The sequence below is a fragment of the Beta vulgaris genome, chromosome 4 (genome assembly GCF_026745355.1).
Source record: "Beta vulgaris subsp. vulgaris cultivar EL10 chromosome 4, EL10.2, whole genome shotgun sequence".
NCBI lineage: Eukaryota > Viridiplantae > Streptophyta > Magnoliopsida > Caryophyllales > Amaranthaceae > Beta > Beta vulgaris.
In genome coordinates, this window is record NC_079205.1 from 64,716,815 (window position 1) to 64,729,455 (window position 12,641).

At 33.1% G+C, this 12,641-nt stretch overlaps 2 protein-coding genes across 2 annotated transcripts; both read right to left on the minus strand.

Moving 5' to 3' along the window:
• Positions 1–3,542: 3,542 nt before the first annotated feature.
• On the minus strand, positions 3,543–6,759 carry LOC104889954 (uncharacterized). The gene is made up of 3 exons (XM_048643828.2): positions 6,667–6,759; positions 4,506–4,544; positions 3,543–4,414 (listed from the first exon to the last, which is right to left on the minus strand). The coding sequence occupies exon 3, from the start codon at positions 4,192–4,194 to the stop codon at positions 3,706–3,708; it is 489 nt and encodes a 162-aa protein (XP_048499785.1). The 5' UTR covers positions 4,195–4,414; positions 4,506–4,544; positions 6,667–6,759; the 3' UTR covers positions 3,543–3,705.
• A 1,939-nt stretch (positions 6,760–8,698) lies between these two features.
• LOC104889953 (oxygen-evolving enhancer protein 1, chloroplastic) lies at positions 8,699–11,129 on the minus strand. Its single transcript, XM_010675295.3, has 2 exons — positions 10,796–11,129; positions 8,699–9,578 (listed from the first exon to the last, which is right to left on the minus strand). The coding sequence occupies exons 1-2, from the start codon at positions 11,027–11,029 to the stop codon at positions 8,820–8,822; spliced, it is 993 nt and encodes a 330-aa protein (XP_010673597.1). The 5' UTR covers positions 11,030–11,129; the 3' UTR covers positions 8,699–8,819.
• Between the last annotated feature and the right edge of the window lie 1,512 nt (positions 11,130–12,641).

Genomic DNA, 12,641 nt, shown 5'->3' on the forward strand with positions numbered 1-12,641 from the left:
TGCACTATTCATGTCATTTATGATGGAAATTTTTTCTTTTGTGGTCCCTAACTTTCATTATGTTTATATATTAATTAGCCCCTACATATGTTAAGTCACTTTCGGTAAGTGGTAACACTACAGTGAGAGAGTAGAAGACATCAACTGAAACGATAGGCCAGGAAGAAGATATGGCCAAGTGGGTAAATTTTTAACCATATCATTTGGTACATTTTGTCTATGATAAGCTAGACAATAAAGTGCAAATAAATTGGGATTAATACTTAAACATGAAAGTTTGTTTAAGGTAATGTGGGTTAACATGGGAACAAATGAACAATAATCTGAAACCTTAGGTTAAATGAACAGTATAAATACTGCTGAAAATTAAAAAGCTGGGACATGTTAGTACTAATATCTAGCTGTTCTAGTAATTAGATTGTTTCTTTTCTTAATATATAGTACATGGTTTAAGCAAGAGATGGTACAAATGTCAGAAATTGTCATCCACTAGTAAGTAAATATAAACATTTTCTTCAATATCATGAAGTATCTTATAGTATGTCTATCTGTTTTTAAATAGATGATCCGTTTTAACTTGTCATTTGTTGATGTACTATTTTAATCATTAATATATTTAATTATTTATAATTAAAATTATGAAAATTTGATATTTTTAATATATATATCGAGACAAATTTAACATTTTGTATGCTAACATCGAGTTATACATATGTGCAGTCAAAGTAGAGTATGTGAATAGGCAATAGCGCAAAAGTCAAAATAGGACACTTATCTATACTTATATATTAAAAGGCGTTCCTAAATGTGGAACGGTGCCATGTGGCGCTCTCCCTAAATCATTTTACTCCATGTAATCCTCATGCAATAAAAACTAGAAATTGCATAGCATAAGGTTTGATCCCATGACCTCAAGGTCATATATTAAAATCTTAACCACTAGACCAAGTGAAATTTGGTGGTATGATTTTAAAATATAATATTAATAAATAAAAACTCTCCTTACCCAGGGCATAGCCCGAGCCTAATAACTAGTTTAAAAACAAAAGGTGTATTTTTATATAATGGGAACAATGCTAATTGTAGTTGTGAGCTTGTGGTGGATTGGGCTTCTTGTAATAATCCTAGATATGGCTTTTCATTTAATAGGAATCACGAGAAAAAAATCTTCCTAACTTATTGTTGCCATGAAGATTCGAACATTGGGCAAAATCCTCAAAACTGGAGTGATACTCAGGGCCTGTTCTCCCCAGCTTATTTTCAGTTCAGTTCAGTTCAGTTCAGTTCAGCTCTAATAAGTTCAGTTCAGTTCAGCTCCAATAAGTTCAGTTCAGTTCAGTTCAGCTCCAATAAGTTCAGTTCAGTTCAGTTCAGATCAGTTCAGTTCAGTTCAGCTCTATTCTTTTATAACCATTTTGTTAAATATTATTATTATTATGTTGGTATAATTTATTTTACTAATTACTATTATTATTATTATTATTATATTATTATATTAAATATATATCATTACTATTAAGTATTATTATTATATTATTATTATTATTGTTGTTGTTGTTTCTATATATATTTTTTATTATAGCTTTACTAATTATTATTACTATTATTATTAGGAGGAACATGGTTTAGGTCAAAGCACAAATAAACCCACTTTTTTTAGCCCATAAACCAATCAAATCTCGTCAAGACGGTTTATGATGTAATTTTCGCGGTCCAACCCAATCATTATTTTTATTACTAAATATTTTTAAATTATTAAATCTAATTATTAAAATAGTAATATTAATTTACTTCTTAGATATTATTGTTATTATATATCATCGTCAAGTATTAATATATTAATACAAATAATATAAAATAATTATTATTAATTATCATTACTATCATTAATTATTATTATTATTATTAATTTATGATTATTAATATTATTTATTTATAACTATCATTTAAAGATATTCAAAATACTACTATTATTATATCATTATTATTACTTATCATTATAATTATTATTTAATATTCATATTATTATTGTTTAAAATATATTTATATATTTATTACATTCAATTATTTCAATGTAATATAATTCAATTCAATTTAATTCAATTCAGTTCAGTTCAGTTCAGTTCAGTTCAGTTCAGTTCAGTTCAGCTCTGATAAGTTCAGTTCAGTTCAGTTCAGCTCCGATAAGTTCAGTTCAGTTCAGTTCAGCTTTGATAAGTTCAGTTCAGTTCAGTTCAGTTCAGCTGTTTTATGCCGAAGAGAACAGGCCCTCAGTGAACTACCAACTTTTCCTCATCATACCTTTAATTAACAAAGAATGATTTTTTCCCTTCTTTTTTAATACGATTGCCTACATAAATACATGTCACACTTTTAAGAGTTCTAACAAAACTTCTTGTGATATACTTCCTCCGTTTAGAAATAGTTGCACCATTTCTATTTTGTGCACTATTCACATCTTACACTTAGATTGTCTTTAGTGATTTATATTTTAAGAAAAACATAGTCATGTGGGATCTTGTTAGATTCGTCTCGATGTAAATTTTTTTAATATAAACTTTTTATAATTTTTACTTATTGATAATTAAAGATATTAATGGTTGAAATCATACATCGGCATGCGTGAAAATTAGAAATGGTGCAACTATTTCTAAACAGAGGAAGTATTAGTCAAGATTATGATTGGATAAAGTTGAGATAAAGTCAAACCACCTCCATAAAAGAAAAATGAAGATGAATTGAGATGATTTTAAGAAAGATGATATTAGTTTTATTGTGACGACTGACGAGAAGGGAGGGAGGAAAAAATTATTAACCCCAAGTGAGAGTAACAATTACCCTAGGGATGTAGATGTAGTGAGTAACTTTTACTCCTATAAGGCCATAATAAGGATAACAATTTCCCACTTCATTTCCTTTTCTTGTTACTAACATGAATTTATCCTCTTTATTATTCTTTCATCTATAATCATCTTTAACCACCTTAATATTCCTCGCAATCCAAATATATCTTTAAAGTTAATATCTACACAATCAAGTGGATCTTCCTAAAATGGATGAAGGAGGTAACTTTAAACTGTATAACACTACATACGTACATAGGGGCTTTGCTACTCTCTTGCACCAAAAAAAACATTACACATGCAGACGTACTTTATGATGGGCTGAATCTGAAAGCCTGAAAATTAATCTGTCTCCTTAGGTCTGTTTGGTGGGACTGAAGCCCAAAATATCAGGCAAAACCTCACATTTTGTCATTTTCTCAAAAACATCATATTTCGACTAAAGGTGATCATGGACCGAGCTTTAAAAAATTTCCCATTCGTCAAGTCGGGTCAAAATTTTGTGTCCAACCCCCGCTATTTCGGGAGAAAATGAGTAGGTTTTTCGAGCCAAAATTGTGCCCACACTTGCCCAAAAATCAGGCCAGGCCGGGCTGAGTTGATCAGCTCTAATTTCGACCCATAAAATGAGTTTGTTCCGTAAGGGCTACATATATCATTTGCCTGAAAAAAGCCATTCTAGTAACTAAAACCCGAAACTTTGCTTTTCTATCTAAAAATACAAATAAATAGAAAAGAAGATAAAGTAGCCTTTGTCAATAGCGTGCCATTGACATATTATAGTAGTTCGAGTGCATTACAAGGAAGGCAACACCAAGTGAGTTTTCCTTCATCAGAAATTTCCGATTCTTGGACAATGGTTTTAACTAGTTTGATATAATCGACGCAACAATATCTTCTCTTCATTTCCCAGTTTATCAGCTCCATATTTCTTCAAAGCACGAAACTTTAGAGCCTCCTTACCTTCCTCCAGAGCTCGTTTTCTGACGGCTGATAACGAAACTTCATTTTGCTTATCACATTCAGAAACTTCATCCTGCTTGTTATCACACTCGGATTCCCGTGTCGCGTTGTTGGCTTTTTCCTCGCATATACTAGAAATGCCACCATCAGCTTGTACCTTGGTAATATCTTCAATTTTTGAACTTGTTTTGGTGTCATTACCATCAAAGCTACTTCTCCACCATCTGTTACTGCACTCTGATAAGCCACCTGATGGGAATCCATATTTGAACTCATCTGAAAAGGTATTGGTTTCTGATGCTAAACCAGAAGCAAGCACGTGGTGGGTCCGCCAAGTGATCGTTGTCTTGCTTCCTGGCTCCTGTGTACTCCCTTGTGACTTCGACATCTCGAGAGCAGACCTCGGACTCTTATCTTTGATATGCGAGCCCGGAGAAGTAGTTGTAGATGAAGCAGTTGTTACATCGCTCGTTGGTGATATTCCACCAACTGCCTTACTTTTCAGTTCAGCAGCTTCCTTCTTTATTTCTTCAATGTTCTTACCCGCCAGAAATTTACGGTGTGGCCAGCGTTGGAGACCATTCTCGTTGCAGAGTTTCTTTAAAACACTAGAAGATACACCGAGAATGTCAGCTGCCTCAGACAGGGGCAAAGAAAATAATTTGGACACGTGTTCAAATGAGACGGACTGGTCAATACTTGATTTTTGGTTCGGTCCAAGACTCATTCTTGCATCTCCTGTGAAAGTAGTCATGTAGTTAGTACAATTAGATATAGCCCTTTAGAAGTTATACACAGTAGGCAGCAGTGTCCGACTCAGTATTGCGCGCTTGATTGTTGTACTCATAACTAATCGATTCAATGTTTTCACGTCCAAGTAGAAGGAAAAGGAGGCAACTTTAGAAGATAGATCACGGGATCATATAACAGTGAGTTCTAGAGCATAAGAACATGACAATATTAGCTACTCAATTAAGCTAAACTCAGTCTTCCTTGGAACAATTATCAACATTATACAGTCATTCTCCCAGAGTCAGACTAAACGTCAAACAAAATACGTTCAAATTCTCTCTTGATATCTAACCCTTATGAGGCTACAACCAATCTTATTTGAGGATCTTCATTACTCAAGTACCTTTGTTAAATCCTTGACACCCCGACTTGGATATGGCCATTTCATCACTTAATTTTGGCCAAATCCGTGAGAAATTACATTCAAAATCCAAGCATAAGAATACGAGTCATCTCCTAGATAAACTGGACAAAAATAGAGTCTACAGACTATTTGTGCTTCCATCACCTTTAAAGATAACAAGAAGCAGTTGCATCATGTGTGATTGGTTATTAAAAGTCTAAAACATGTATCCATCGAACAAGTGAAAAGAAGAATGTAAAACAAGTGAAATTCCTAAAACATATAATTATCCAACAAGGAAAAACAAGAAGAAGAAGCTGAAACAACGATTCCCAGATTTACATGTATATGTACATAGCATAACAATTCTAGTATGAATAGAAGTGAACTTAGTTCCTTATTCCCGGTATTTAGTAGAGAATATAGTCTAAGGTTCTTGACATGGAAAGCTCATCACATTCTCACAATTTAACGCCTTAATGCACAGATTTGTCAACTTTTCATACCCAAGAGCAAAGGATAGCTCAATAGCTAATTGCACTCAGCGAACATGAATCTGATCTTTTCAAATAAGCAAGGTTCCAGTTAACTGTTAACAGCTCTATGAGCACATCAGCTACCTAATGGAAATGAACACGAAGCAAATTTGGAAACAATGGCACCATGAGCATACATCAACTAGATCATATTAATCTATGATACAACAGACAACTAATTCCTACCATTCATCTTTACAAGGGGAAACAGAAATCGCATTAACCTAACATAATGGTTTATTTTTTCAAGAGATCTGGATCACTAACAACATTACTTGCTATATCAAAAACCAATTACGTCGATTCAACGATGAATCGAGAATCCCTCTTAGACTGCATAAGTAATCATTGTACAAAACATGGTCTGAAATTCCAATTATGTAGAACTAATCCAACTTCCCAATTACTTCAAATATTAAAACTACTTACACCAGTGTTATCTAATTCCCTAATTCCCCCGCGAATTGCGAATTGAGAAAAGCGAATTATGGTCGGTTTTGATTCATTTTTGGCTCATTTTCGGCAAATTGGCGAAATTTAAAGGCGAATTAGCCAATCAGGTAACTCTGCTACTTACCATGCTATGATCTTGAGTACAATCTTATGTTAAATATTCTCCCAAAGTGAAACCTAGCTGCACAAAAGCAGATTCAAATATGAAACCCTAGATTTTGAACATCATTCAATTGCAATTAATCTGAGATATCATCAATTACATAAGAGCAGAGGAAATTCCAGCTAAAATTACAACTTTTTAAATCATAATTAGCAATATCAGGCAACAATTGAACAATTTGAAAGTTCTAATTTTTCTTTTAAACCCAAAAAAATTGGAAATGCTTAGCAAAACCCTAGCTTTTAAACACTGATTATGAGAAAGTTAATTAATTGCAATGAAAATTAAAGGCTATGGTAAAAGAATTGTACCATTCTACTCTAATTGATTTCATGGTGTAAAATTTCTCCTTTTTTCCATCTCCTTTGTAAAATTTAAACCGGATGAAACTACCGATTTCATGAAAATTCGCAGAAACTAACATGAAATACTACAAAAAAAAAATTCTTGTCTCAAGCAAAATTGAAGAGAAACTATATGAAGAATATATATATATATATATATATATATATATATATATATATATATATATATATATATATTCATAGTGTTATATAATATGGTTTTTCTTACCTGGAATTTGCAGGTATGTAATTCTTCTTCTCTGTTTTCGCTGAGACTTTTGACTGAACAAACGCGAGTTTATTTGTTTGACGGGCAAATGGGCAATGTTAGGCCCGATATGATAATACGACTATAATTGTCCAGGGTCTGTTTTCGCAATTTATTTTCACTTCAGTTTAATTTAGTTACAATCAGTTCAACTCTAACTATTTTCTATTAGTTATAATTTAATTCATTTTAGTTCAGTTTAATTCAATTCAGTTCAGTTGCAATCAATTCGGTACAGTTTCGTTCAGTTTAATTGCACTCAGTTCGATTTAGTTTAGTTGCAATCAGTTCGCTTCTGTTCAATTCAGTTTGGTTCTATTAAGTTGTTTTATGTCGAGGAGAACATGCCCTAAATATATGACACGACACAAAGCTTGAGGCGGTGGATTAGTGTCATCGTTTCCACTCCTTATTCGTGGAATTTATTAAAGTAATTTCCCTTATTCCTCCCTTAAAGTGAGCTTCCTTGATCTTACTTTTTTTTTAAAAAAAATTCTTATTTATATATTTGAGCCTGATGCAATTTTATCAAAGTAGACACACATGGCTTCTTTGCGCTTTTTACAATAAATAAACCAGTCGCCATCATTACTCACAAGTCATAACTCATAAGTGAGGGAGATGTGGTAACTCAATAGAGTATCATCTCAAACATTAGAGATTTCTAGTTTTTCTAAGATTATTTTTCTAAGTATTGCCTTTGAAATCGACGAAAAAGAAGATTTGGAATCTCTCGAATGGGCTATTCAGTGGACAGGGCTGGTGGCTCATATTCCACACTTACTGCCTCGTTTTTGGTGTGTTGCCCGGACGGGCATGAACAATAATTTCAGTTTTCGTGATTTTTGGCAATTTTTCCGTTTTTGAGTTATTTCCTAAATTCAGTGACAATTGTTGCTTATATTAATTTAGAGTATTCTTGAGGTTATTAGGGTTCTATATCTCCTATAAAATAACCCTATTGGGTGGTTAAAACCTCTAAGCCTTTGTAAGACTCATTGTAATACTTTAGGTTTATGCATTGAAGATTATAGTAATGCTCCCGAATCCCCCACCTGTGGAATAGGTCATATAGTCCGAAACACGCAAATCATTGTGTCTTTTGTTCATCTTTTTCAATGCTTTCTCCCTTATATTTTATTCTTAATTATTGTTCCGCATTAAATCTAACACAACACCGCCATAATACTTGACAATTTTATGATATTATTTGGAATAATACGAGATTTTGTGTAAGAGGGCTTCATGCCTACGTTATGATCTTAATTGTGCTCTTGCATTATTAGTACTCTTTGATTGTACAAGTTACCAAGTGTGGTCTTACACATGATGGGTAACCTTACCTGTGGTCTTACATATATTTTAGCCTCTTTTATGTGTGCTCTATTGTGCGTGCTTTCAGTTCTTATTCTACTTTGTATTGTTTATAAATTGATATATGTAGTCTTCCTAGATGACTCTTTTCTTAGAAATATACCTTGATATATACTACATCTGTTTCACAATACATGCACCAGTTTTTTATTTGGGCACTATTCATCAACCAACTTTGACAATCTTTCGCTCACCATTATGTAAGAATAAACATAGTCGAGCAGGATATTTAGGGTTCATTACGTATGTTTGTAAGCAAAGTTACATGTTTATGGGTAATTTCAGACATATTCATGTTGCATTTAGGCTCATATGTAACATATGCTGCTCATCTGAGCCAATTTCCTCTCTCTTGTTTACCTCCTAACATTCGTCTCAATGAGCAGTATTGTTGCTAAATTAGGATGGGAACATTAATTCTTAGTAAACAATACACCTAGTTAGAATGATAAAATTAAGGATTGTTGTTTATGCAGATATAGCTTCAATAAATTAAGTTGCACAAACACTTATGTTTTGATCTGCAATACAAAATGATGCAGTAATAATATAATTTGTTAAGAACTGAAATTTGCAATTAAGTTTGAGACAAGGCTTCTAAGAAGGCACACTGATAATATACAAGAAGGGAGGGTAATGATCATTTATGACAGTTTCTCTTCAAGAGTTTTAGAAATCTTTTCCAGAAATGCAACAAAAAGAGTTGAATAATCAGTACATTTTCATACAGAAATTACACTCTATTGCTCAAGTTGTGCATACCAAATCCCTTCAATCTTAACATCTTTAGGAACCTTGGCTCCTAAATCAGTGTCAGATGGCTGAAGACTCTGAAAAACACCAATAACTTCACCAGTTTCAGGCTTACTCTGAGTAACACTCAAAGTAATAGTACCTTTAGAAGAAGCAGTGTTCTTAACATTTTCCTTCTGCAGCTCCTCCTCGTCTCCTCTTCCTCCGGCTGGCAACGCAACTGCGTTGTCATAACCGGTGGATCCACCTCTACCCTTTGGGTCTAGGAAGGAGGATCCACGGTATGAAGGTACAAGGAACTCTCCACTAAAGCTTTCGGGTTTTCCTGAGGCAACAAGTTGCTTGACAGTGAACAAGAAAGGCACACGTTCACCACCAGGAAGCTGAACTGTGACAGCAGCATAATCAATGCCGTCTTTCTCCTCAAACTTCACAGTGCCATCAGAAGAGACCTCGAAAGGTCCCTCCATCTCGTCGAGGGTGTAAGTTAAACGGGTCATCAGCTTCGTGTTTTGGAAGTCTGGTGGCGCGTTCTTGCTCACTCCTTCAGCCTTCACTGCAAATTTTGTAGGCTCAAGACAGAACTTCTTGGCATTGTATTTGCCTGCCTTGAAGGCAAATGTATCAACTCCACCTTCAATGGTTGGGCATTGGTTAGCTGTCCCGGTTCCTTTCACTTCCATGTATGTCTTGCTTTGGATCTCGTCGAAGGTCAATCTCTTTGGCACACCCTCAGCATTAGCACCCTGGACCATCACACAAAACAATTACAATAAACCATTTACTCCTACTTTCTTCATATTCTTACAAGCCTAGCTTCTCAATAGTTATAGCAATAAAATTGATGACAATTAGATGCTAATTCGCCAAATTAGTAGATTGTCATCGACAAAATAATCCTATCTTACCATTCATTGATTACCAGTGTAAATCATTGATAGAGTATAAATCTATTCCCGGCCCTCTCGGGGCCTCAACCAAAAGCTTAAGCTGATCAGCTGATGGTAAGCTTAAGTTGATGGTTGAGGTCCCATAAATAGATTTATACTCTATCAATCATGGTTAAGGAAACCAAATTTTGATTGGTACATCATGATTATGTTGTACTACTAGTTATACACTATGAGTGTATGTTAACTTTAACCTTCTATTTTTGCTGCAATGGAAGGCAAATAAATGCTATTTCTGGTGGTTCTGGTTCAATTTGAACAGATTTATGTCCCTACATATTCTCTGTTACTTAATCCATTCTTAAAAAAATCTTGCTAATAATTCAATCTACTAGTATTAGAGAAGCAATTCACGATTGTACTACAGCCGGAATAATTTGTTATATTGTCCCAACCTCTCGTGATCATAGATACGTTATGCTTTTAAAACAGATATAAACTTCCCGTATCTTAGTACCAAGTACTTCAAATATATTAAAATCTAGAAGACCGATCACAATTTATTACTATCCAGGGTACGTGACCAACTTTAGAACATCTTAACTAAGACTAAGTACAACTATTAATTTCAGAGGAACGAAGTATATAGCTTTAAAAGCCTATCCAAATTATTCTAACAAAATTATTAGCATGTAGCTTTTATATTGTAGCAACAAGTGCAAAATCATGTAATATACGTTGCTCTTACTTAATTAAACATAACATTACTGCAGTGCAGGATCATCTATAATACTAGAAATTAGTAACAGCAGTGCCTTAAATAAACATGAATAACAATGCTAATAATCAACAATTAAATTGGCTTCTTATAATAAACAAACAGCACAGATAACAATAGTAGCTAGCTAACAATAAAAAATATTAACTAGGTGTTCAAACAAAATTTATGCCCAACTTTAACGTGTGATCGTACACATATATTGTTACGTGTCACGTGTATATAATCTATCGATTACTAAAATGCTACTATTTATATATCACAGTTATAAATTAGGAGTTTCTCGTCAACATACCGAGGCAATAAGGGCAGAAGTAGCGAGAGCGAGGCCGGCAAGTTTGGTTGCATCAACACACTTGTTAGCTAACTCTTTAAGATCAGATTGTAGAGAAAGACATAGTCTACCAGAAGCTGGTTCAACACCAAAAGCCTTACAAACATTTGGGGTAGACCTAAGTTGAAGGGTGTTTCTTGAAGCAACTTTTGTGGGTTGTAAGAAAGTTGTTGAAGCTTGTAATGAGGCTGCCATTTTTTTTTGTCACACACAATTTTTCTCTGCCTCTCTTGGGCTCCTGTCTTTCAAACACTCTGAAATTGAGCACAAAAGAGAAATATGACAGTTATTTTTGGTGGCTTGGCTTTGTTTATTAGATGGATAAAGAGATAGGATATGCAAGATAAGAGATGTTCTCTTATTGGTTAGTTTTAGCCTTGTTGTCCCTACTTTTTAGTGGTGCCATGTGTCATGGTTTGTGTTGATGGTAAAGATATATAGTATATCCAATCAAAATTTGTGAACTTGTGTGCCACAAATTTTTGGGACCTTGCACAAAAGTTTATAGGAGTACTATGAATTTGTGGGTGTGAAATTTTAGAATCTCTTGATGACTTGATGTTTATTAATCTATTTTATTTTACTCATCAATTATTTTTGGATTTATACTTTTCGATTATAGTTTTGATACCTGATTAATTCAATAAAAATCTTTCTAATAAGAAAATAAAAGTTTAAGATTAGAGATCAACAAAAAAATGCGACAAAATTTTAAGGGTAGAGAATTTGGAGCCGAATGTCAAACTTAGGCCTCTTCTTGTTTCTAAATTAATTTAAGATGAAGAAAAATATGTAATATTGTTAGATGTTAGTGTATATGGTTTTGAGTTTTATATTTTCTATGTTATGTTAAGATATGTTAAATTTGAGCGAACTTGATACCTTAAAACAAATACATGGCATTCCTTGACCTTCTTTCTTGTAAAGGTTGGCAAATCTAGAAGCTCATACAATTTAAAGTTTAGAGCATATAAAATGTAGTCCTCAACATAGATCAATAACATATGCATGAAAAAAAGGAAAAAAGGAAAAAAGGACATGTCTTGAAACCTTGTCACTAGTATAATAAAATGTTCATGAAGTGATAAATCATGAAGCTAAGTTGGTTATCCTTATTAAGACATAAAACGCTATATTTCTAAACTAATAAGTTAACTAAAATTATTAAATACCAAAAGCTCATAAATTAACTGATTGCATGTATAATTTGATAAAACTATTTTGTTTAAAAAATTGGATAAAACATTTTTTGGAATAGAAATTCAATTGGACAAGAGAGTTAAAATCAATAATTTTATTTGGAGAAGCTACTCAAAGTACAACCTCACTTATAGTCGACTAGTCTTACATGCACGCATTTGCGTGCGATAACGTGTGATAACAAATGAAGTAGAAAATAAAATTAATTGGGTAGAAAAACTGTTTTTACATTTTTTTTTCTCAAAAAATTATATTCAGTTTAAATGTCTTACTTTTCCCCTTTTTTTCATTCAAATGAAACAGTTAGTTATCTTATTTTTTTTCTTTTTCTATTTTTTGGTGTCCCCCATGTGTTGCCTTATATAATAGAGATTTCAGCCATTTGAATTTTATTTGTCAAACAACTTTATCATCTAAGCCCCTTACACACTTCACTTATGATTATTTAGAATAACTGAAAAGGGTACCATATATACTCCAAGTCTTATGCTTTAATTATAGACCATTGCATATACTTCCTCCGTTCTATAATAATTGCAACATACCTCATTGATACATCTTTTAAAACTCATGTTAAAAGGAGAAAGATAGAAATAGATAAAAAAAA